This window comes from Ambystoma mexicanum, chromosome 6q (assembly GCF_040938575.1).
Source record: "Ambystoma mexicanum isolate Mex_15411 chromosome 6q, UKY_AmexF1_1, whole genome shotgun sequence".
NCBI classification, from domain to species: Eukaryota; Metazoa; Chordata; class Amphibia; order Caudata; family Ambystomatidae; genus Ambystoma; species Ambystoma mexicanum.
In genome coordinates, this window is record NC_090937.1 from 90326372 (window position 1) to 90353002 (window position 26631).

General features: G+C 45.6%; 1 protein-coding gene across 1 annotated transcript in view; it reads left to right on the forward strand.

Annotated features, from left to right (window-relative positions):
* The window catches only part of LOC138515798 (probable E3 ubiquitin-protein ligase HERC6), a 2700520-nt gene that overhangs the window by 1429261 nt on the left and 1244628 nt on the right, over nucleotides 1–26631 (forward strand). Inside the window, exon 13 of the mRNA XM_069630524.1 lies at nucleotides 13580–13737. Within this exon, the coding sequence (XP_069486625.1) occupies nucleotides 13580–13737 (158 nt within the window). The remainder of the gene's footprint in view (nucleotides 1–13579; nucleotides 13738–26631) is intronic.

Below are 26631 nucleotides of genomic sequence, written 5' to 3' on the forward strand. Positions count from 1 at the left end.
TGCCCCCTGCCTATAAAGTGGATCACAGCCCCAAAACTGCTCCCCTATGTCTACAAAAAAAGGGTTCCTATAAAGTAGGAATGTTTAGCAACTGCCTGAACACAGTGGTTTTAGAACATGAAATAGAACCCGTGTACGTGGGAGACCCTGTTTATTTTATATGTGGAGAAAAAGCATATCCATGGTTACCTAGAAACTGGGGAGGTACATGCTACCTAGGTCTACTGTTTCCAGGAGTGTTCCTCTTGGAGACAGCAGAAGTAGCGAAACGACCAAAAGGTAGAACTCAAAGGAGTAGTGAGGATGGAATGATAGCAATGGATATAGCCAAATCATTTATACCGTTCTTGTTTCAAATAGAAAATTCTTACAATATAAGAAAACTGTCGGGAATATTACAAAAAACAATAGATTCCACAACGGATATTTTATTGAATATGACATTAGAAGAAAAAGGAATAAGACTAATGGCACTTCAAAACAGGATGGCTCTCGATATAATATTAGTTGATCGTGGGGGAGTTTGCAAGCTCGTAAAAACTGCGTGCTGTGTGTATATAGATGACTACTCCCCTGTGATTTTAAAGCGATCCGGAAATTAAATGTCATAAGTTCCACACTCTCTACTGAAGAAGGGGGTTGGGGGATAGGATCCTGGTTTTGGGGATTATTGCGGTCTTGGGGATGGAAGTTAATTTCGATACTAATGATGGTACTCGGGATATTCATAACATGCTGCTGTTGCATACAATGCTTACCAATAGTGTGCACTGAAATAACTGATGGATGTACTAAGGGATGTATGCACATGGTGTTGAGAGGAAAACAAACGCATGGCAGGAATAACAGAGACACTGAGGAAACAAAAATAGTAAAACAATTCATGGCAATAGACAATTAATGATGGAGATGATTCAGATGTAGATACCCCAGACTTATCCTCAGTAGAGGAGGATACAATGAATAAATAAGACGTTTGGCACACGGCCAAAAGGAGGGTTTGTCAATCTGGAAAAATGAATACCCTTCATTTGAATGATAGACGTAACTTGATGGCCGTGGGCCAACCGTTTTATGCACCGAATTATAGAAATATAAACTGCTATGCTTGACCGACGAGCGGCCATTTTAAATGTAGCAAGAATCGCCATTTTGCTTGTTAACCATTGCTCATTGCCTTCTGTCTAAAAACTGCTTTGCAGTTTACAATTCTTGCGGATTCTGCTTACTCTGCTCAACTGTTAACATTGTTGTCTGAATATGAAAGGACAAGGTCGCGGGACTGAAGAGTTCGCTGAAACTCCTCATGAGTAGCCCAGAGAGGAATGCCCACGCTCCCTCTCTGTAGCCTTGGGAGAAAGCTGCAGGGCATTTAATCACTTCACAGCTGCCAGCCAGTCTCGTACGATGGTAGAATATGTTAGAATAATACAGTTAAAGGCTTGAATTATGCTTTACTTACGGCCCCCCTTCGCAAAACCCTTTAGAACGTGTCGGCTCCCAGGACACGAATAGTACCTCATAGATAGCAAAGCTTGGAATGTGGCTCTTCCCCCGTGTGCAGCTTGCTTCCAAGAACAGAACCACCGTGTTCTAAAAGATGCCTCCGCACTTTCTAATTGCACATTGTTACTAGAATAGACATCGAAAGCATTATAATCGTCATACTCGTCGGATATGTCCATCGTCATCCCGAGTTCAAAGGAACTTAATAAAGAGGGGTGTTGAACATGACTTTGCTGATTGTATGACATGAAATTGATATATATGTAACTGATGTACGTAATTCGCTCTCTTGCGTCCCTCGAGGTCTAGGAAACTTACGTTGCGGGGTGTGAGATCAGAATTGGCCAATTGTTACTATCTTTTGCTTGCAATAAACCCTAGCAATGGGAATTTGAACCTTGTGTCTAGCGCATCTTTTTGTGTATGGTTATTGCCTTGTTTCCATAGCACGAGGGACCCCTAGGGGCCCCTTTCAAAGTGAGAGCCTTTCTCTGTCTCACAGGTTACTATAGGAACTTCATTGAGAACTATGGGACCATAGCTTCTCCCTTGAATGCGATCTCCTCACCCACATTCCCCAAGAAGGTCAGGTGGAATGAGGAGTGCACTAAGGCATTTGAAGGACTTTAGAAAGCCCTTTGTCAAGCTCCAGTCTTAAGAGCTCCTGACTACAACCAATCCTTTATTGTACAAACTGATGCTTCACATACAGGAATAGGTGAAGTTCTGAGTCAGCTGGATAAGAAAGGCAGGGAACACCCTATCTGCTTCATCAGTAGGAAACTGAAGGACCCTGAAACAAGGTGGGCAACCATAGAACGTGAATGTTTTGCCAGTGTGTGGTCTTTGAAGCAGTTTAGACCATACTTGTATGGATCTACTTTTGTTATTCATGCATACCACCAACCCTTGAGATGGTTAAGTCAGAAGGGGAAATCCAAAATTGCAAGATGGTCTATCAGCCTTCAGGGGTTTGATTGTACCATAGAACACAGGTCAGGGTGTAATCACCAAAATGCTGATGGTCTCTCCAGAAAGTATGACCGACTGGAGTAAGGAGATCCATCCAGGGGTGGTTTAAATCCTGCTGTCCCTTACTCTGGGGGGGTTTGGGTGGGGGTGTTAGGAAAAATTCTCAGACATCATGTGCTAATTCCTCTCTACCTTGAGACACCCACCACTTTTGCTGGACTCTAGGACTTGTAATTTTTTACCCGGAGAGAGTGACACCTTTTTCCCTCTCTCTCATGTTTTTTTTCTGTGATTTGAACGCTGTGTTTCTTTTGGTTGTAGAGCCTGACAAACTCCATAGGCATCATCTTTTTACATTGTGGCATACAGCACCTTCAGTGCAGTGGCACAGGGAAGTCTTTCAGATTTCCCAAAGGGTTTAAATACCTTTCTCTTGGATAACTACTGTTTCCAAGAGCAGTTTGTTGGTTTGTTTATTTATTTGGTAATGCGCACCAATCCCTTAGGTAGCTGGGCGCAGCAATTACAAGGATACTTGAAGCTTAGTTACAGAAAAACAGGTACATGAATATAGGTATAGGTACATGAGGACATAAACATATGTATTACATACAGTTTGGAGGGGTATACACACACAATCAGAGTTGCATTGATAGGAACAGATGAAGGCAATGGCCACCTATGATCTCACATGTTGATGCAAGGGGCGCCGGTCCAGGTGGTGAGCAGTATCTAGAAGTCGCTAGTTCACAGCCAGTTCAACAAGTTCCGTCTAAAGCTCGAGTATGGTTGTTCCACTCTGAGGGAAGTGGGCAGGGCATTCCAGGAGGTAGCCGCTTTGACAGGGAAGCTAGTTCTGCCCGCTTTGGAGAGTCTAAATCTAGGGGTTTCTAGACAGAGGTGGTTAGAGGCCCTAGTGTGGTGCGTTGGGATTTTTCTGGTAAGTCTGGCAGAAAGATAGGGGGAGAGGCGTTCTTAAGGCATTTGTGGGTGAGGGATGCCATTATGAGTCGTATCCTGTCGCTGATTTTTACCCATTACTGGTCTCTTCTGGACTTAGAGATTTGATCTCTATGTGGTATATTTAGTGCAGCTCTCAGAGCGTTATTTTGTAATATTTGAATTTTGTTGATGGTATTTTTGTTAGCGCCAGCATACAGAGCATTGCAATAGTCTAGTTTAGACATTATTAATGCATTAGCGAGTGTGATACAGCTGGCTTTAGATAGAAAGGGTCTGCAGGCCCTTATTAATTTACAAGTACAAGCTGTAGATGAGGCCAAGGAGCTAACTTGTTTTTTTAGTGATAGTGTAGAATCCAAGTAAAAACCTAGTGTTTTTACCTGAGTAACTACTTTAATTACGTTACCATCAATGGTAAATGAGTGGTAGTTGGGGCTAAGATTTTTTAGGTTGGAGTCAGAGCCCAAGATCAAGATCTCAGTTTTGTCATCATTTAGGCAGAGTCCATGTGAGGCCATCCATGCCTGAATGTAGAGGTATATCTTGTTTACCAGAGCCATGTCTTCAACAAAGTTTCCCGAGAGGGGAATGAGGATCTGAGTGTCGTCGGCATAATTCGTGTATGTGACACCCAGTCGGTAAGGTTTATCAAAGAGTGGCTTAGTAAAGATGTTATACATAGTCGGTGAGACGCATGAACCTTGTGGGACACCACAGGTAATTTGGATTGGGTCTGCTGACGGGGAGAAGACTCTCATCGTGCGGTTGGCTAGGAAGGATTGAACCCAGGCTATGGCATCACTCGAGAAGTGTGCAGCAGAGGCTAGGTGTTTGCATAACTCTGCGTGATCCGAAAGGTCGAGGCGGAGTAGCATAGCTGTTTTACCACTGTCCTTCAACTCATCGATTTGTGTCTTTAGATCAATTAACGCTGTTTCAGTCCTATGTTGTGGTCTGAAGTGAAGTGAAGTGAAATTGACTTTACTTACATGTGTATCTTTCTAGACCCAGCACACACTATCTTACAATAGGGTGCTGGAGGGTTTACTTAGTATCCCCTTTGTCTAGTTTCTCATGTAATAATTTTATGTTACCCGTTCTACAATTAATAGCTGGTGGCAGTGGTTTACTTTTATTTACCGTTGTGTGTTTTTACTGCGGGCTGCGTTCGCAGCAGCAGTAAGGCACGCATAGGTGCCCATTTTGTCAAAATGGCTCCATTTTCTTTTTTCGCCATTTGTTGCTGGAAATGTCCTTCTTGAGATTTACTCTGCACGCCAAACCAGGTTTGGTCCCTTTGTTCATTTTGTCTTTGGCATGATTGATGATTGAAGACCGCCTATGGCTCCAGAGTGTCTGGCAGAGGCAGGAAGTGAGGGAGGTGCCGAAACTGCCTGTGGTTACAGGAATGCACCCAAAGGTGATGGCTTGGCTGGCTGTCCGGCAAGGACAGCCACCCCCTGCTGTTTGATTGACAGCTAGGCTGGAATGAACGGGAGAAACCTGCATAAAAGGCAAGGCTTTTTGGCCTGGAAGGCAGAGTCGACCATTGGACGAGGGAATCTGAAGAAGAACTTGGAAGAGACTCCTGCTACAACTCCTGGATCGTTGGTTTGCCCGGTGAAGCCCTGCTGCTGTGCTGAAGCTCCGACATTGCCTCGACTAGAGTAGCCCTGCAAGGACAACTTCTACCCTTGAGTTGGTGGGACCAATCAACTCCAAAGTGAACTTGTTTGGACATCCTCTCGAAGCTGGCTGTACTTCCACTGCTGCTGCTGTTGGAACCGAAGGGCCAGGGAGAGGAACACCAGATTGAGTGCATCACTTATAAGTCAGACCCGAGCTCCAGGAAGATCCTCTGGACACACAGAAAGCAGGCCTAACCAAGACTGAGCCACCTAAACAGAGTGCTGGACCCCAGATGCGAGGAAAGTCCAAAGTGGTAGCTGAGAACCACAGTGGTGCTATTTGCTGAGACGCGAGGAGTTGAAACTGCGAAGTACAGCTGAATTAAAGTTTGCCATTTGCTGCTGCTGACCGTCCCATTGCAGTGCAGGAGTCCCCAGAAGTCCTCCATCTTGTCCCCACGACTTAGGCCCAGGAACAACAGGATCTGCAGAGCTGCACAGGAACAGAAGCCAGCTGGAACCATTTCTTCTAACCATAGGTACTGTAGACCAAGGGACTTACCCCTTGTTGTGTAGCCTTACTTGTTCTCAGATGAGACTTGTATTGGTTTCTATTGTAGAGTTGCTTACAGGTTTACCCCTCATAAGCCTAAACAGCTTGTGGCCCTACATTGATTCTACTTTTTCTACAAAGACTTCTAAAACATTGTGCAAGACTTTTACTTACCTACAAGAAGTGTTTCAGCTCACCTAGAATTTTGCCCAATTGACATTGGCGGGCGTGGCTCCCTGAATAACTCTTCTTACCTCTGACATTGTGCTTTAACTTTCCCTTCAGGAAGGGGTTAACGTACTTTGCATTGGGGGTTCAAAAGAACTTACCTGCTTCAGAATATTTGTGTGATCTCTTGCTTTATTCTATAACCCTATTCTTTGACACCAATCCCAGTATTGCTCCAAAGGTACCAGTGATATATTAATGTCCACATTGTCCCAGCTATTTAAGTCACCTGAGGGTGTAGGAAGTGTCTGTGTGCCATCCCAAATGGGTACTTGCTGATTTGTAGGAACTAAGCATGTGTATTTCGGAGTGTATTTGTGTGTTACTGTTATATTGCCCCTTTTGAAGAAGGCTTATTCAAACTGACTGTTAAATACATTGATAATTGTTTAATCAAGAAACCTTGAGTGTAAGTGTTTATTTGGATACTTGTCACCGTGAATCTCTGTGTAACCACCCTACTGCTCACGTTGACCCCTCCTGAGATAAGCTTGGCTGCTCAGCCACACTACCAACCTGTGTAGTACAGACCTATACCAATGGTTGGGTTCCTATTGCCAGGAGGTCAAGGTTGTTGTAGTGCACCCAAAGGGTACTGTACCAAATCTTGCCTAACAGCTAAGAAGCAATAAGAATCCTGCATGAAGGTTTGTATGATTAAAAAAACCTCTGCCTCTTCTCCTGGTTGAACCCCTACTTCATTTGTACAAAATAAGTCCTGCATAACATCAGAGATTGCTTTAGTCCGGCAGTATGGGACCTTGGAAAGCCCACAACTGTGCTCAAAGCAGCAGACAACGTGTTTGGGTAACACTATCAGAGAGGAATGAGGTAGCATCTCAGGGACTCTGAATCTGTGATGGCAGAGGTTGGAAAGCCTAACCACTCACCCTGAGAGTGGAATGGACTACGTAAGAGACACGTTTTTGGGAGAATTCCAGCCCAAGTTTCCTTGTTTCTCTGGCGCAATTCAGTTCATAGTTAAGCTGTCCCACCCTTGTATACGGTCCCTGATAAAAGTCTTGAACTCCGAGCCATTGGTCTAGGTGTCCTTCATTTTTATTGTCTGCAAGTTGACACACGTAACAGGCGGCAGTCTCATTTTCCTCTGGTTGGTAAGCAGCATAAAGGGCATGAGGCCCAAAGCATAAACAGAGAGTGCATTCACAGTGGCCATGGCTCTTCAGTCAGGCCGCGATATTCCACAGCACCCAGGAACTTAAGCACACTGGGCTTTCTAGTCTCCTCTTGCCATGGGGTGCCCGGGAGTGGGCTCCTTGTCTATTTCTTCACCGGGGACCACTGCAGGAGTGTGCTCAGTCCTTGAACAGCCTGCATCTTCTTTTTCTTTAAATCAGATCCTCTTCTCATCACTGTCCACTTTTGGAGCGCTATCCACTTCATGGGTCCACTACTGGGTGGCAAAATAGGCCTAAGACGGTCTATGGCGGGTGACAAGTTTGCTAAGGGGCAGCAGTCTTACCCACAAGCACAGTCACGTTTTGGCAGGCTTATATATTTCTTCTGCATGGGGTTTTACATGGATTCACATGCTCATGAATATTGCCAGTCATCAGGCTGGGAATCTTCGGTAACGAAAAACAGTTTAGCTTTAAGTTAAAAATGGCATGTCGCTTGTATAGCCATTTGCTGTCTCTTTGGGTCATACTGCCCCAACCAATGACATCCGTCCTCCTTAGCTCCACCCCTAGTGGCCATCTTTAGATGATTTTTATCGCACATGCTGAGAGTCCTTGAGTTTTGCTCTTCAAGATCTTGACTCAATTTTGCCTATTTTTGCATAAAATTGTTTCAGAATTGTTTACATTGCTGGAAGTGGTTCTGGGTGTCGTCGGGTCGGGTGGAGCCGTTGTCCCAGAGTACACAAGGTATGGCAGAAGGCATCAAAGAAGAGCCTCTTCAGGGCCTGCTGGAAATGCAGCATAAAGAACTTCATTGCCATCAGAAATGCATCTACTGCCTTCATCCAGACCACGATGCAGAGGGATGTTCAATTTGCCAGTCCTTCTCCTCCAAGACACAGAGAGATAGTTATAGAAGGTTGGTGGCATGGATTGATGAAGTTAGGGCCTCTGACTCAGCTTCTGTGCGCAGTCATGCCTCTTTCAGACCAAGCAGACCCAAAGAGTGTCATCCCTCTGGCAAGGTACCAAAAAAGGCAAAGTCATCCCATGCTCTGACTTTTCCTTCAATGAGCGCTACAGCGTCTCCATCAACAGGGTCTACTACGAATTCAAAGATGATCCCTTTATCGGTAGGTCAGTGATCGTCAGCCTTGTTGCCATCGACTGGCCAGGCCCTTCGACGAAATGCAAGACTTTGTGATCCAAGTCCTCGTTGACGACTTCGTCAATGGTCAAACCATCGTTGACTTCGGCTATGAAGACCCGTCGATGACATCGTCCACCAGACAGGCAGTGCTAGGATCCATCCTGTTGACGGCCTCCATGACGACTGTTAAAGTTTCCACTGTGACAACGTCCGCTTCCAAGTGACCCTGCCTCCAAGGCCTCTGTCAGCCGTGACTGAGGCTGCGCCGCCCACTTTGACATCAACTGGAGCACCGGTGGTTGACTCCTTCCCTGGGGGTTCCAGTATAGGGAAACAGTTGCCTCCTGCACTCTATTTTCTTCCTAGGCCCACCAGGGCTGCGCCACTCCACGACTTGTCTCTAGGGCAGCCTCCCAGGGTGTCACCCCCTGCTCCCTCACTTCATATATCCACTCTGTCAGATGATGACTTCCTGGTGGGTGTTTTTTCAGAGGAAGGTGGTCAGGGTGGCCCTGATGCATAACCAACTCTGCAAGATACACGACCACCTCATCCCACGAGAACTTAGCCTCATGTCCCAATACAGGTTCCTGCTGCTCCCAGGGATGTGTCCATAGACTTTTTGACCACTCTCCAAAACTTGGTCTCCGAGATTCAGAATCGACTTCCACCTGTGGTTTCCAGCGCTCCAGTGGGTCCAAGCCCAGCTTTGGCAGGAAACCCTCCCAGGCCTCACCGGCCTTGCAAGCTGCCGCCACCTCCAATCCCTACTGTTCCTCAGCAGCCACCTGTTCCATGCTCCCCTTTTCAGGATACCAGGATACCAATACTGACACAGGTCCAGATAAGGATGGTACTCAGGGGACGGATGAGTACGACGACCATGCCCCTGTTGATGCCGGGTTGCCTGACTCAGACTTGCCGACTGGAGACTCCCCTCCGGATGAGATTAGATCTTTTTCTGCAATGTCTTTGGCTGCAAAGCTGTTTAACCTCACCCCTGAGGAGAAAAAGAAGTGAGGTTTTTTTCTTTCATCACAGTGAGTCCTCCAGGAAGACGACCGTATCTGTTCCTCTGTTGGACGACGTCTGTGAGGAAGGCTTGGTGGTGAGGAGAAACCCCGACTGTGCCCCTCCCAAGAAGGAGCGTTTGGAGAAGAAATACAGGGTCCCAGATACTGCACCCAAGCGCCACAGGTCCCTTCTTACACCAGACTCTCTGGTCTCCGCTGCAGCAAGGAAAAGGCCGGCAAACCTGTCTTCATCTTGTACCATCCCGCCATATCAAGAGGGAAAGAAATGAGATGCTGCAGGTAAACGCATCACTACCACTGCAGCGTCCACTCTCAAAGCTGCCAACACCTTAGCCGTTCTTTCGCGTTACGACAGAGAGCTTTGGTACAAGCTGGGCCCCATACTCGACTTCCTCCCGGATGGGAAAAAAGCCAGACGCAGTGGCCATCTTCCTCAAAGGCGTGGCGGTCTCCGTCCATGCTAGTTTCCCTTGACATCGCAGACTCTGGGTTCCAGCGAATGAGGAACTGAGTGGCTTTTCGAGGAAAAGGCAAGTTTAAAGCAACTAGCTTCTGCCCAGAGTTTTAAGCTAAGGAGGTGGACATGCCATTTGACAGGGACAACCTTTTTGGCAAGGCAGTGGACGAGAGTCTCCTAGTGATCAAGACAGACACGGAGACGCCCATTTTTTGGGCACCCTTGAGCTCAGGAAGGAGTCCTTTCACTTGTCTAAAGGAAGGGTTCCCAGAACCTCTATGGTTCCCAGTCCGGCCTACCATCAACCCTCTCAATCCTCCATGCAGGAAGCGTATAGAAGACATTCGCAAAACTACCTGGGAGGTGCACAACGTTGTTGCACCCCAACTGCTAGGACGCTAGCAGCCAAAGAAGCCTGTCCTGGCCAGGTACCATGCCCCCTATTTCTCACCCTGGTGGGAGGCCGGCTGTCTCAATTTTTCCAACTGTGGTTAAACATCTTCACGGACAAATGGGTGCTCAATATCCTCCGACATGGTCACACATTGGAGTTTCAAAGCAAATGCCCTTGCATCCCTCCCATCTCAAGGCAGGAGCAGCATGTAGCCCAACTCGTCAAGGAAGTCCAGGCCGTGTTGTGGAAAGGGGGAAATAGAAACTGTCCCTCTGTGACTCCAGGGCTCGGGAGTGTGCTCTAGATACTTTCTAGTTCTGAAGAAGTCCGGAGGGTAGAGACCCATCCTGGATTTAAGACGTGTCGCTCTCACGACCTGGCCGTATGGCATACAGTGGAAATTATCCAGACCCTAACCTCTCTGGGATTCTCCATACATTATCCCAAAACCTGCACAGTGCTGACTTGGGATGCACTTTTTTGGGGTTCCTGCCTCAACACAGTCACGTGTCTGGCAACACTGTTAGAAGACAGGATAAAGGCCATCCTGGGGAAGGTTCAATGGCTGTCGTCGGCCAAGATTGCGCCAGTATGGTCCATCAAGTCCCACTTGTGGATGATGTCCCTTGAATTCATCTGGCTCCTCATTGCAGGCTGCAGATGAGACCATTTCAGGAATTTCTGGACACCAGATGGAAGCAGGTCACGGGCTCATGGACCAACAAGATCGCTCTCAATCGGCCATTCCGTCAGGCCCTGCACTGATGGTCCTCATCTCTTGCTGGGTGCTCCTTTTCCGATCCCTGAGCATCAGGAGACAGTCACGACCATTGCCTCTATGGAAGTTGGGCAGCCACACAGGCCAATCTTATGCCAGAGGCCTCTGGCTTCCGGAGGAAAAGGAGATGCCCAGCAACATCCTGGAACTACGGGCAGTTTTCTGGGCACTCCGGCCTTTTCGGCCTAAGCTCAAGGGAAAGGTGGTACGAGTCTTCACGGACAACACCACCATCGTGTTTTACATCAGGAAGCAGGGCGGGACGGGCTCCCCCGTTCCTCTCTGGAGACGCAGAATCTGTGGCTCTAGGCCATTGCTCAATGGATGTTTCTCGTCCCATTTCACCTAGCGGGCGTTCAAAACACCATCACTGACTTTCTCAGCAGGGAGGTGTGGTCCTGTCATGTGTGGCAACTCCAGCAAGCGCAAGTGTCTCGTCTCTTCAATGAGTGGGGTCACTCTCAAGTTCACCTCTTTGCGACAGCAGCCAACACCAAATGCCAAAGGTTTGCCAGTAGGTATCCTCAAACTAGGAGTCTGGGAGACAACTTCTCATTCCCTTGGAAGGGCCTCTTCCTGTACTCTTTCTCGTTGATTCCTCTGTTGATACGAGTGATCAAAACACTCAGACGATATCATTGCAAGATGATCCTCATTGCACCAGCGTGGCCCAGGCAGATCTGGTATTCAGACCATGTCCATCTTTCTGTGGTTCCAGCCATCAAACTGCCTCCTCTTCCAGATCTAATCTCTAGAGAGGGAGGGTAGCTCCTGCACCACGACCCAGCATCTCTGAGCCTGGCGGCCTGGACGCCACAGCCCTAGAAATTGGACACTCTCTCTGTCTTCGAAATGCAAGGACATTCTAGCCAGGGGCAGGGCTCCATCTACTCTTACTTGCTACAAGCACAAGTGGAAGCACTTTACAGTGTGGTTCCAGTCACAGAAGATGTCTCTGCTGTGCATAACGGAGCCACAGCTTCTTCCTTACTTGCTCTCACTGGCCAAGTCTGGTCTTAACCATGCATCTATCAAGGTACACTTGGCTGCCATTTGCTGGTACACCCGTGCTTTTGGCAAACTCTCCCTCTGGTCGAACAGGCTAGTTAAGGAGTTCCTCAAGGGCCTCTTCAGAACGTTCCATCCAGTGAAGGTCCCTGCCCGTTGCATAGGAACTGAATGTGGTTCTGTCGAAACTGATGGGGCCCCCGTTTGAACCTATGCATCGGGGCTCCTTGAAGTTTCTGTCTTGGAAGATCACCTTCCTGGTGGCTATCACATCTGCCATGCGGGTTGGGGAAATAGAAGCTCTCTTTTGTAAACCTCCGTATTTGTTGTGCCACTTAGCTAAAGTAGTTCTACAAACTCATCCTTCCTTTATGTTAAAGGTCTCGTCAGATTTTCACTTGAACGAGCCTGAGGTTCTACCAGTTTTCTTTGCAAACTCTTCTTCACCTGCTGAAAGATCTTTGCATTCACTGGATGTTGCGCATTCTGTAAAGTTCTATGTTGCACACACAAAGGACATTCAAAAGACTTCTCAACTTTTCGTCAACTTTGGACCAGTGGGACATGGGAAGGCCCTGTCCAAGACTTCCATTCCCAGGTGGCTTTCGGGCTCTAGAATTCATTGCCATCAGTTGGCCAACTGGACGTTACCATGCTGGCCAAGAGCCCACTCCACCAGAGCTATTGCGTTGATGAAAGCCTTCCTCTCTGGTGTTCTCCTGCTGGTCTGCAGAGCTGGTACGTGATGGTCTACCAACACCTTTACGAGACTACTATTTCAACAAGGATTCCAGGGAGGAGTTTCCTGTTGGTCAAGCGGTGCTCTGCAACCTGTTTGCATGAGGTGAGTCTGTTCCAGAGCTAAGTGCATTGCTTCTGTTTAGCCTTGGCCACCTCCCGTGGTTGTGTAAGTGTACTGCTGTGTAATCATATTCATGAGCATGAGAATCCATGTAAGCCCCCATGCTGGAAAAGGAACAAGTTACTTACATGTAACTCTTGTTCTCCAGCATGGGTCTTACATGGATTTACACGCAAACGCTCCCTCCTTCCCCTCTTGACTCTTCTTGGTTCCTAATGCCATTTTACATGCATGACCAAATCTTAAGATGGCCACCAGGGGTGGAGCTAAGGAGGATGGATGTTATTGGTTGGGGCAGTAATAGGGTATAGAAGTGGCATGCAGTATTTAGCTTAAAGCTAAACTGTTTTTTTTGTTACTGAGGGTTCCGAGCCTGAAGACGGGGAATATTCGTGAGCATGAGTTATAAGGTGCTTGTGTCTAGTTGTCTCCTGAAGGTTACAGGATTGTGTAGCATTCTCTTCATAAAGTCCACCCCCTCCCCCCCTTCAGGAACAGTGCCAACGTAGGCCATTTGTGGCCAAATAGCCAATCCGGTAATTTGTAGGTTTCTCTGTATTTTATTCATATATTTTGTGTGTACAATATTTTTAATGTTTGATGTATTACAGTAAGCCCCTACTGATGTAAATTTGCACTATAAAGCGTTCATATTTGCTTTTTGCATTTATATATCCCGTTCAAATTTTGTTCATGTCATAAACATAATGAAGCATGTTTTACAACAAGATGATGGCAGAGTGTTAGGCTTGATGTGTATTTTACCACCATGAAGAGGCCATAAGTGACCCCATAACGATGTGGGGTTACACAACCAATGTTTTGTAATCAAGCATGTTATCAAATACTTAGGTTTGTTGCTTGTTAAGGCTTTAAACCCCTTACTTCTGTTTCCTTTCTCCAGAGAAGTGGTGGATATCTTTGGCAGAAACTTTCTTGAAAAGGCTGGTTGAAATGCTGAAAGGGGCTATCAGGCAAAAGCTACTACAGACAACAAATGGGATTGTAGTGGACCGTTTGGGGACCAATCCTATTCTGGAGATGCTGAAGAAATTGTTCAAAGTGAGTACACCCTAAACATTAAGTCCACTTGTCATTTTCATAGTAGACTTCTGTACGGTTGACAACAGCTACAATATATATCAGTGCTGTGTCCTCTGCAAGCTGCCATTATTTGTCTTGGCTCATTATACAGTTAACAGTGAATCGTACTTGTTAACAATGAATCCATGTTAATTTTATTTGTATATAATCATAAGATTTTTACAAAAGAGCAAATCAGATTTTTACAGAAAGCCGATAAACATCTTAGTAGGAGTCAACTTCTTTTCCCCTTAGTTTATCTCTTAGATTTTTTTTTGTGTCGTCAAATCAACTAGTCACTGTAGCAAGTATACAAGTTACGGCGTTGGGTGTATTAAGGGAAACATCACTTTTACTATATGATTCATTATGTTTACAGCCGCCAGTAGCCATGAGGTTCTGGCGCCTCCTATCAATTTTTGCCAGCATGCCTCTTCGTCCATAAGAGAAAAGTTGGACATGGTGCCATGTAGATATTTAAAGCGAATCTCTCGGGTCGCAGGGCATACGAGAAGCAAATGGCAGATTGTTTCTTTAGCCATAGAGGACTTGCAAAGGTAACAGGTGTTTGTAGAAGCTAAGCCTCTAATGCCCAATATTTCTTTTGTTTCTAGCAGATTCAGCCGGATTCTCATTAAGAAATTGCGCGCCATTCAATTCGGGAAAAGTTTAATGTAACTTTGAAGAACTTCCAGTTTTTTGATGTTCTGTCGAAGATGAGTCGTTAGTTTATTTTTGTTAGCAGTTTCCAGTGTCGTTATCCAATCAAGTTCTCTAATCTTTTTTAGCACTTTTACAGGGTTGGTTATGAGTTCCTCTTCACAACTCTCCACTGAGGCTAATAGGGCCACGTTCTCTGCACTCCATCTGGTCAACATGTTGCAGGTTGAAGACGACAGTTCTTTATTTATCAAGTTGTAAACATACGGACTATCCTTTAATCTGCATTTGCTATAAAGCATTAGGCTGTTGCAGTTTATCGATGCCTGTATCGATGAAAGATTGAGTTCTCGTCTGATCAATTCTACTGGCGTAAACTTAGGGAGGCCTAGCACCGATCTCCAGAATATGGCTTCCAGCTTTGGCCATAGGTCAGAAGGAAGATTTGGCATGGTGTTGAAAGGGGCCCCTAGGGGTCCCTCGTGCTATGGAAACAAGGCAATAACCATACACGAAAATATGCGCCAGACACGAGGTTCAAATTCCCAATGCTAGGGTTTATTGCAAGCAAAAGATAGTATCAATTGGCCAATTCTGATCTCACGCCCCGCGACGTGAGTTTCCTAGACCTCGAGGGACGCAAGAGCGCGAATTACGTACATCAGTTACATATATACAAAATGCATATCATACAATCAGCAAAGTCATGTTCAACACCCCTCTTTATTAAGTTCCTTTGAACTCGGGATGACGATGGACATATCCGACGAGTATGACGATTATAACATTTTCGATGTCTATTCTAGTAACAATGTGCAATTAGAAAGTGCGGAGGCATCTTTTAGTTGTTGAACAGAACACGGTGGTTTTCAGACAACAATGTTAACAGTTCAGCAGAGTAAGCAGAATCCGCAAGAATTGCAAGCTGCAAAGCAGTTTTTAGACAGAAAGCAATGAGCAATGGTTAACAAGCAAAATGGCGATTCTTGCTACATTTAAAATGGCTGCTCGTTGGTCAAGCATAGCAGTTTATATTTCTATAATTCGGTGCATAAAATGGTTGGCCCACGGCCATCAAGTTACGTCTATCATTCAAATGAAGGGTATTCATTTTTCCAGATTGACAAACCCTACTTTTGGCCGTGTGCCAAACGTCTTATTTATTCATTGTATCCTCCTCTAATGAGGATAAGTCTGGGGTATCTACATCTGAATCATCTTCATCATTAATGTCTATCGCCATGAATTGTTTTACTGTTTTTGTTTCCTCAGTGTCTCTGTTATTCCGGCCATGCGTTTGTTTTCCTCTCGACACCATGTGCATACATCCCTTAGTACATCCATCAGTTATTTCAGTGCACACTATTGGTAAGCATTGTATGCAACAGCAGCATGTTATGAATATCCCGAGTACCATCATTAGTATCGAAATTAACTTCCATCCCCAAGACCGCAATAATCCCCAAAACCAGGATCCTATCCCCCAACCCCCTTCTTCAGTAGAGAGTGTGGAACTTATGACATGTAATTTCTGGATCGCTTTAAATATCGTAGGGGAGTAGTCATCTATATACACACAGCATGCAGTTTTTACGAGCTTGCAAACTCCCCCACAATCAACTAATATTATATTGAGAGCCATCCTGTTTTGAAGTGCCATTAGTCTTATTCCTTTTTCTTCTAACTTCATATTCAATAAAATATCCGTTGTGGAATCTATTGTTTTCTGTAATATTCCAGACAGTTTTCTTATATTGTAAGAATTTTCTATTTGGGACAAGAACAGTATAAATGATTTGGCTATATCCATTGCTATCATTCCATCCTCGCTACTCCTTTGATTTCTACCTTTTGTTCATTTGGCTACTTCTGCTGTCTCCAAGGGGAACACTCCTGGAAACAGTAGACCTAGGTAGCATGTACCTCCCCAGTTTCTAGGTAACCATGGATATGCTTTTTCTCCACATATAAAGTAAACAGGGTCTCCTACGTACACAGGTTCTATTTCATGTTTTAAAACCACTGTGTTCAGGCAGTTGCTAAACGTTCCTACTTTATAGGAACCCTTTTTCTGTAGACATAGGGGAGAAGTTTTGGGGCTGTGATCCACTGTATAGGCAGGGGGCACAGCATCTTTGTTCCATTCATCCCTCATCCGAAATGTCATTACTGATGTTCTTTCTGCTGGCGGGGTTGGTCTATTCTGCCTATGTAATCTATCTAGTCTTGTTATTTTTCGTGTATTCTTTCTCATGGGTTTTAGTGCAAACACGCGAGCTTTTTGGAATATGGAACAACCCACAGGTCTCATGATCACTTCCTCAAATTCATTCATATTGGTCTCATCTAGCTGACCTGTATTACTCTTGTTCCATTTCCCAAAGAACATTGCACTTAATGTTACTTCACATGAATAAATCAATGGCAACGGTTGTACATATCAGCCTATCCCTTTCCCACCGTGCTGTGGTAAATTGGCGCAAACCGAGCAATCTTTTTTCTTTAAAACCGCATGGGTCATGTTCATGATGAGCAACAATGTATTGTTGCCGTATCCTTCTCTGTCTCTCTTCCATTGGGGGCAAAGTACCAGTGATTACATGAACCGGGCTTTCAGTAGCTGCTTTTGGCAAAAGTGTTTCTAATGGGTGTACGTACTCCAGGAACCATAGTGTAATAGCTGTTATTGTTGCTACTATCATACTTAAAAAACATAGGACCAATGTCCAAATCAGTACCTTATTCCTTTTACCATGCTTTTTTCCTAAATTTACAGTCTCTAAATCTATTAGCTTTTCAGCAGGGGTGCAGGAGGAAGTTGAAACCGGTCTTGACTTGTTCTTCATCGTCCTTCTTCTTGCTGTCAAAGTTCGTCGCGAATGTCTCTCGTTCTTGATGCCAGAAAAGTTCAACGAGAAATGTCACAGTTCAATTCTGCCAGCCTTTTCACAGCCTGGATCATCTATCCACTCCGAGCAAGATTAGTTGTTCTTTCTCCCACTGTTCAGACGATTTCCGGACAATTCTTTATTGATAGACTACTATGTGCATCCAGCTTGTCCCGCTCTATCTTAGGACACATGTAATTTTATAAGCACACCGAGGAGCCGTGAGTCTTGAATTGTCCGACTTGCACAATTCTCACACTTCTCTCCTCTACGCCCCTGGTTCCTACTCCGTCCGTGAGTGGAACCAAAGGCAAAAAGAAAAGCACCAAAGATCTGTGGATCACTTTGCCTGTCGAGGCCGCAAATTATACAGATTCACTCCTGGTATTGTATGATCCGTGAATAGTGCCGTTGCATTTCCAGTATCAGGCTCAGTGTCAGCCTGTGGCACAATTATGGGTAGCGATGAGCGCCTTGGCAATGATGTAGTTTCTTTCTTTGGCTTTGGTGCATTCACAGGAACTGGTGGGCGCCAAAGGGGTACACGCGTTGTTTCTGCTCGTGTTTGCAATGCAGGGTTTGTGTCGCTCGGCAGTGATGTTGTTTCCGCTGGGCAACGTTGGGGCACTTTTCGCCCTTTCCCCTTACTGGCAGCCTCCTCAGGCTCTGTTTCGAGTTTCACTTCTTGTTTGCGCTTTGTTTCAACTTTCACTTCTCGCTCAGGCTGATGCTGTGGCACTGGACTGGCAACAGTTTCTTTCGTTTCCGAGACCGTTTCCTTTTTCTGGTCGTCGGAAGTTGTCAGCAGTCCTGGGAATCTTTTAGCATGTGTCGCGTGGATCCATGCCTTCTGTCCGTCTACTCGGATGGCCGTCTGCATTGCCAAAAGTACTTGATAGGGGCTGCGTCACCCGGGTGCTAATGCTGCCTTCCGTTCAAAGTTTTTAATTAACACCCAGCTTCCAGGCTCCAGCGAATGCCCCGATCCGGTATATCGTACTGGTAACGCCTCCTGCACCTGCTGATGAATCAAACGCAACTTCTGTATTAAAAGTCCACAATAAGTGCTTAACATAGGATGCGCAACCTCACATAATCTTTAGGGCTGCGGTGCGCACCATACATTTGCTGGTCTCCCCATTATAATCTCATAGGGGGAGAGCCCAGTCTTAGCCTGCACAGACGTGCGCATACACAACAGCGCTAGGGGTAATACATCCACCCAACTCAACTTGCTCCCAGCGCAAATTTTTTGCTATCTTTGACTTCAAGATTCCGTTATGTCTCTCCACAAGCCCGGCAGAACTGGGATGCCTGGAACTGTGGAATCGCTTCTCTATTTGCAGACCTGCACAGATCTGTAGCACTACTGCGCCCACAAAGTGGGGGCCATTGTCTGACCACAGGACACGGGGCAACCCAAACCGGGAGAAATACTCCTTTAGCATTACTTTTGCTGTGGACATGGCAGTACAGTCTTTTAAAGGATATGCCTCCACCCACTTGCTGAATGCACAAATTACCACTAACACATATTTGTAGTTCTGGCACCTTTCCATTTCTATGAAATCAAAATGACCACCTCAAATGGCATAGAGGGTGGGCCGAAACTACCTGCTGGAGTCACGGTTCCCTTCCCTACATTTTGTTGCAGGCACGTAATACAATTCTGCACTAGTCTTTCTGCATTCTTTTTTATGTGCTCATTCTTCCATACTGTGGATAAATGCTGTACCATCGTCTTCGCGCAAATGTGGGTAGGGCTATGCGCCATTATAACCATTGCAGTTACATAACAATTTGGCAACATCCAGTTCTTTGTTTCCTTGTCCACCCAACATCCTTCCAAATCTAACTCAGCAGAGCCCTCAGCCCACCCCTGAATCTCTTCTTTCGTGGCCTCAGCCTGCATTTCTTTGACTGTGGCAACTCCATTCTCTATCATACAAGGTACTTTCTCAGTCTGTACTGTCATCATTTTATTCCCCAAATCTGTGGCTGTTTGCTTTGCAATCCTGTCTGCAAATGCGTTTCCCTCTCCCACTCTACATGTTACTTTCTTATGCGCCTCGCACTTCACTATAGCTAGGCGCTTTGGAAACGTGAGTGCAGACAACAATCGCACAATCAAAGGGCCATGCTGAATCCTGGCTCCATGTGATGTCAAGAAACCCCTCTCAGCCCAAAGTCGGCCAAAGTTGTGAACCACGCCAAAGGCGTACTGGCTGTCAGTATAAATATTCACGTTCAAATTCTCAGAGAGTTCATAGGCTCGGGTCAGTGCTATTATTTCTGCGGCTTGCGCCGAATTGTAGGGGATTCTTCTGCTTTCTACAACACTCTTTAGGGTAGTAATTGCATATGCGGCCGTTGATGTGCCATCAGGTAATTTAAAACAAGAGCCATCACAAAATAACTCCCCATCTGGCTCTTTTTGTGGGATATCGCTCAAATCAATCCTTCCCTTTGTTTCTTCTTCAGTGATCATTAAACAATCATGGGGTGGTGATTCGTTGTCACCAATTTCTGCTATGGGCAGTGGCATTAATTCTGCAGGATTCAATGCGCTACACCTCATAATTTGGATGTGGGTTGCAAACAAGATGAGCTCATATCTTGTCAGTCTAGCTGAGGTGAGGTGTTGCGTCTGCGTCCTATTTAATAGAACGTCTATAGCATGTGGCACCATCAGAATTAAAGTGTGCCCCAATAACATTCCTTACGTTTGTTTCACTGACGCAGCAGCCGCTGCGACGGATCGCAAACATCATGGTAATGCGCGCGCTACAGGGTCCAACGCGCAAGAAAAATAGCTGCACAGCCTATTTCTTCCACCTTGTTCCTGTGTCAAAACCGCCAATGCACATCCTTCACTCTCACTCACAAATAGTCTGTAGATCTTTTTATAGTTTGGAGTGCCTAAAACTGGCACAACACACAATGCATCTTTCAATTGCTCAAACGCTTTCTGACATTCCTCATCTCACTGTAAAGGCATCTCTGCATCCTTTTTTGTCAACTTTATCATCGGCTTCACAATCAACGCAAAATTACTGATCCACTGCCGACAATAAGAGGCCATGCCTATTACAGCTCTCACTCCTTTTTGAGTTTTTGGAATAGGCATACTAGAAATACTTTCTATGCGTTCTGGTGTTAATCTTCTCCCTTCTTTCGAAAGTAGGTAACCCAAATAAGACACCTCCTTCTGATTATACTGGAATTTCTTCAAACTTGCCTTGTGACCATGGGTCGCTAAGTGTGTCAGTAGTAATATAGTACTTTCTTTGCAGATCTCTTTTGTGTCAGCAGCTAGTAATAAGTCATCTATGTACTGCAAGAGTACGCAACCTTCGGGTAATTCTAGCATGTCTAGCTGCTCTTTTAGCACTCTGCTGTAAATGCTCCGGCTTTCTGTGTATCCTTGTGGAATGCGTGTGAATCTGAATGATCGACATCCTAGAGTGAACGCGAACAGATATCTACTCCTTTTATCCACTGGAATGCTAAAGAACGCGTTCTTCAGATCAACTACACTAATGTATTCTGCAGTGGCCGGTATCATTGTCAGTATTGTTGTGACATCTGGGACCAAAGGGAATTGTGGGTCTACCACTTTGTTTAATGCGCGCAGATCAATTATGAAACGATAGGGTACCTCATTGCCTCCTTTCTTGTAAACTGGAAGAATCGGGCTGTTTCACGTGCTACCTGCAATTTCCTCAACCACCCCCAATCCCACCAGGTCAGTAACAATGCTTTTCAATCCCTTCTCACCTTCAACAGACATTTTATACTGGGGAATTTGTGGTAGTGTGACACCTTCTTTCAAAGTTATTTTTGCTGGCTCTATTTTCAAGCATCCTACATCATTATCATGCATTGCCCACAGACAGGTTGGTACTCTACTTAGCTCTCCTGGCAATTCTTTTGACATAAATTCCGTCACCGGTGCATCGTGAGGCCACATCGTGAGGAACACCCTGTCTGCCGTACAATGTATGACTGCCCCCAATTTTCTCAACAAATTTAATCCTAGCAAGTTCTCTCTACAATTTTCTGTCAAAAGAAATTGACACTGTTCCGTAAATGGTCCTATTGTAATTGGGACAGCTTCGGACATGGGGTTAATTACTGGTGTACCTGCAAACCCTACAGAAACATTCTTCTGCCCCGACAGTGGTATCTCCGGACTTCTGTGCCCGTGTATCTACAAGGAAATGGTGCTCCTTATTACCGACGCTCATTTCTACGTAGGGTCCTCTCTGATTCACGGGAATAGACACAGGTTCCGACCCCTGTCATGGGCTGTCCTATCGCAAAAATAACACATCGTCCGATGTGTAGTCACCGCTACTGCTATGATATGTGTTTGGTTGTGTATCAAATATATTCCCATTTCCTCCTCGACGTCCTCCACTCTGATCATTTCTCTGTTGGCCCTGCCCGCCCTGATTTTGGTTCGAAACACTTTGGTTCAGTGTCTGGTTCTGTTGTGCTTGGTTTTGACCATATGATTGGGTTTGAGTACCTCCATTGGTATATCCCTGCTGCTGCTGCATGTTATTTCTGCTTGGGCCGTTTGACCCCTGATGTCCTCTATGAGGCCTTCTCTGACCAAACCCACCCCTATTCTGTAGGTGCGGGCATTGCGCTCGCCAGTGTCCTTCCTCCTTACAATACGCACATTGATTTAATCCCAATGACACCCCATGCATATTATTCAAATTCCCTCTGCCTAGTGTGTTTCGACTACCTCTATTGTATCCAATGACCTGCTGCAGTAACACCCTTGTTTTTAAATTGACTCTATCCTCCCCCTCTCTTTCTTTCGCCACATTTACCATGTTCTCGTAATATTGGGCTATGTGTAATATCTCACTCACCGGTTATGCTGCCCAGGAACTTTCTGACGTCATTAACATATCTTGAATTGGCGATATTAGTCCCCTCACATATTTATCAACAAATAGCCGTTACTGGCTCATCCTTGCCCTGTACACATGCAGTTAATTTGTCCCACTGAATCCTTTTTTCTGGAATTAATTCCCTCAATCTCCGCATTATCCGTTCTGGTAGATCTGCCATGCGGGTTCCCGGATTTTCCCCTACTTTTCTATTTTTATCCTCCAGTAGTAACTCCGCCCATGTGGCGCCAAAAACCCCCGCGTCATCTACCGTCCTCATTTGTTTCCATATATCTGCTGGCAAAATGGCTGGGAAAATCAAATCTATATCGCTCATAGTAAGCACTACTGATCTCAGGGTTGACTTTACTTCCTTGTAGAAACCTGCAGGATTCTTTCTTATATCGGGAATTGTCTGTTTTATAGCATTCACCTCTTGCCTGGAGAAGGGAACATGCACATACTGGGCGGTGAAATGGGCTGGTGTTACCTGCGCTCCTACTGTTCCTGTCGCAGGGATCTCTACTTTTGGTACAAACGTGGGCGGGACCTCTCTCATTGGAAATGCCCCACTCACGATCCCTCACCCTTCTCTTAGGTTCAATAGTATTCCTAAGTCCAGTGATAGGCCCGTTTCTCCTGTACTTGAATGCTCTCCTGTATACCGCTAGTATCTCAGGTGGGCTGGCCTTATTATTTTTTATATCCTTCCCCATCAAATGTTCAGCCATCGATTGCAGTGCTTTTCTTTTCATTGGTATGGAATATTCGTCAAATATGTCATGTATAACCATTGTTGGAATACTAGGATTTGATACCCATTTTACCGCTTCTCGTGTACATACTTTCAATTTCTCGCCCTTCTGTACAGATGACGTTGAATGTCTCCGCTCTATGTATGATTCTACCCTCCCTCTCCCCTCTCTTCTGATATCCCAACCCCTGTATCCAGGTGCAGCAAACATTTCGGCATATTCATGATCCAACTCATTTTTAAGATCAAAAAGTCTATCCACATGTTCCTTCACTTCTTCATCATTTATTCTACAACATGCTAATTGGTTCAAATCTAACAATCGTTGTGGTGGTAATTTGCCAAGTAACTTTTTCCATTCTCCCACCAAAATGTTTCCCATGCATTCCAACACTACCTGTCTCTCGTTGCTTCTTCGGTACCCATACAATGAGGCCAATGCTGCCGTCTCATCATTTCCTTCTATGTACATTTCTGCCTCTTGCCGTAATTCAATCTTTCTTTCTTTGCTGATCGCACTTTGAGTTACCCGTCCAAATCCTGTTCCTTCAGCCCCGCCTCTTGCCTCCCCGGTCTCAATTTCGACTTCTGGAGGGGCGGATGGTGCTGAATCTGTCTCTAGAGCGGGAGGTGCGGATGGGACAAGTGACACAGGTGGCATCTGTGAAGGGCCTTGCTGGGTGCTGGGAAATTGTGTGTCCGCGGTCTGCACTTGTGGGAGTGCTTGCGCTGTGGGCGGGGCTTGGGTTAACGCTTGCGTGAGGGGAAGTGCTTGGGCTGCGGGAGGGGGTATGAGAGCTACTGGTTGGGCCTGCGCAGTCACTGCTGGCGTGTTTGGTTTCGATTCTGGTTTTGGGCCTCGACCCGTGTTAGTTAACAAATGTTCCATTAATTCGTCTGCTATGTGTAGTTCCCGCTGCGGGTATATTCTGTCTATGTTCATCTGGTCACGTCTCCCTTCCCGTCTTAGACTTGCAGTCCATTCCTCCTCTTCCTTCTCTTCTGCTATCTCAAGCTTCGTTTTGTGCCTACGCGCATGCTTCTCGTGGACAGTACTCCAGGCATGTTTCTTTAACCTTCCCCTTTGGTTAGCCACTTTTACCTGGACGTTTGAGTTTGCAAAATCAACACTCTACCAAAAATCAGGTTTCTCTTTGAATCGGGGAATGACTCACTTGATAAAACAAGTTGCCTGTTCTAATGCAACCTCTCCCAACATCGTGTCTGCGCTTCTCTGGCTTCTGCCTCGTCTCGGGACCCTCGCCTCCTTTGCCCTCTGGCCCGGTACGTCGATCAGGGATCGGATGTGTGCAGATCTGCGGAAGGAATCTCTCCTCTCTTCTACAGGGCGCCCCGTACACTTCTTGATCCCGGCTCGACCGTCCCGTCCTCGCCGTTCTTCCACCTTTACTCCGTTACAACGTATACGATGGGGCAAGTGGGGGAGGGTCCCTATTCGGGCGCCATCTTGAAAGGGGCCCCTAGGGGTCCCTCTTGCTATGGAAACAAGGCAATAACCATACACGAAAAGATGCGCCAGACACGAGGTTCAAATTCCCAATGCTAGGGTTTATTGCAAGCAAAAGATAGTATCAATTAGCCAATTCTGATCTCACGCCCCGCGACGTGAGTTTCCTAGACCTCGAGGGACGCAAGAGCGCGAATTACGTACATCAGTTACATATATACAAAATGCATATCATACAGTCAGCAAAGTCATGTTCAACACCCCTCTTTATTAAGTTCCTTTGAACTCGGGATGACGATGGACATATCGAACGAGTATGACGATTATAACATTTTCGATGTCTATTCTAGTAACAATGTGCAATTAGAAAGTGCGGAGGCATCTTTTAGTTGTTGAACAGAACACGGTGGTTCTGTTCTTGGAAGCAAGCTCCACACGGGGGAAGAGCCACATTCCAAGCTTTGCTATCTATGAGGTACTATTCGTGTCCTGGGAGCCGACACGTTCTAAAGGGTTTTGCGAAGGGGGGCCGTACGAAAAGCATAATTCAAGCCTTTAGCTGTATTATTCTAACATATTCTACCATCGTACGAGACTGGCTGGCAGCTGTGAAGTGATTAAATGCCCTGCAGCTCCCTCCCAAGGCTACACAGAGGGAGCGTGGGCATTCCTCTCTGGGCTACTCATGAGGAGTTTCCCGCGACCTTGTCCTTTCATATTCAGACAACAATGTTAACAGTTGAGCAGAGTAAGCAGAATCTGCAAGAATTGCAAGCTGCAAAGCAGTTTTTAGACAGAAAGCAATGAGCAATGGTTAACAAGCAAAATGGCGGTTCTTGCTACATTTAAAATGGCCGCTCGTTGGTCAAGCATAGCAGTTTATATTTCTATAATTCAGTGCATAAGACGGTTGGCCCACGGCCATCAAGTTACGTCTATCATTCAAATGAAGGGTATTCATTTTTCCAGATTGACAGCATCTGCGCCATAGGTTAGAGACAGTATCACTTTCTTTCTGTAAAATTCTCGAACCGGAATTGTCGAGAATCGGCCAAATTTAATGTCGATTGCTTTTCCCTGTGCTGCGAGCTTTTTCATTTTGTCGTAAAGTACTCCTTGCATTGCCTTTTCCTTCCCAGAACTTTCTAAAGTTACTCTCAGGTACTTGAAGTCGCTTACTCTTTCTATTATGGCAGTGCCCAGGCGTAGGTGGGTTTTTTCCTTCTTCGTAATGTTTTTTTCTATTATCATTCTTGTTTTCCTTCGTTAATGTCAAAGTTGTTATCTGTCATGTATCGTTGTAAGCTGTTCATTTGGTGCTGTAGACCTATTGGTGTATAGTCTAAGAGGATCAGATCGTCTGCATATAGCAAGCGACTGATCTTTTCTCTGCCAATTTTTGGAGGGAAGGAGCGTATGGTCTTCTCAGAGTCATGAAAGTCGCCTAGGTAGGCCAAAAACAAGGCCGGAGCCAGAGGGCAACCCTGTTTCACACCCCTCGCTGTAGTAATCTAAGAGAGTACCTTTTTTGATTTAGGCGGACTTGCATTGTGGTATTAGTATACAGGGCTCTTATTGGATCTAGTATTTCGTTCAGCACTTCCGGGATATAAGTTTCGACCATAGTCTAGATCTATCCACATTATCGAAAGCATGGATGAGGTCTATGAAGGCAACGAATATTCGAGGACTGTCTTCCAGAACCTTACTTTTTAGAGTGCTCAAAATGAGGATGTTTGCATTAGTACCCATGTTCTTTTTGAACCCTGTTTGAAGGTGATCCTGACAGGGAGCGGTGCTTGCCCATGAAGTAAAGTGTAGTAGAAGAAGAGATCCAAATACTTTGCCTATCGGGTGTAAGAGGGCAATTGGGCGGTAATTCGCTGGATCAGCCTTGTTGCCTTTTTTATAAATAGGAACTACATTTGCTGTATTCCATGAAGGCGGGATTGTTTTTGAATCCGCGCAACGGACGAAGATCTTGCTTAAGAGTGCCGCCCAAGCTTCAGGATGATTTTTCAGGTCAAAGTTAGTTATGCCGTCCGGGCCAGGGACAAGAATATCTTGTTTTGTATCCAGCCGTACCCATGGCGAATCAGGTCTCCAGTTATCCTGATTGCTGTTTTTTAGTAATTGAAAAAGACTCTCGAAATATTTCTCTCATGTTAATTCGCCTATTCCGTTTTGTAGGAAAGG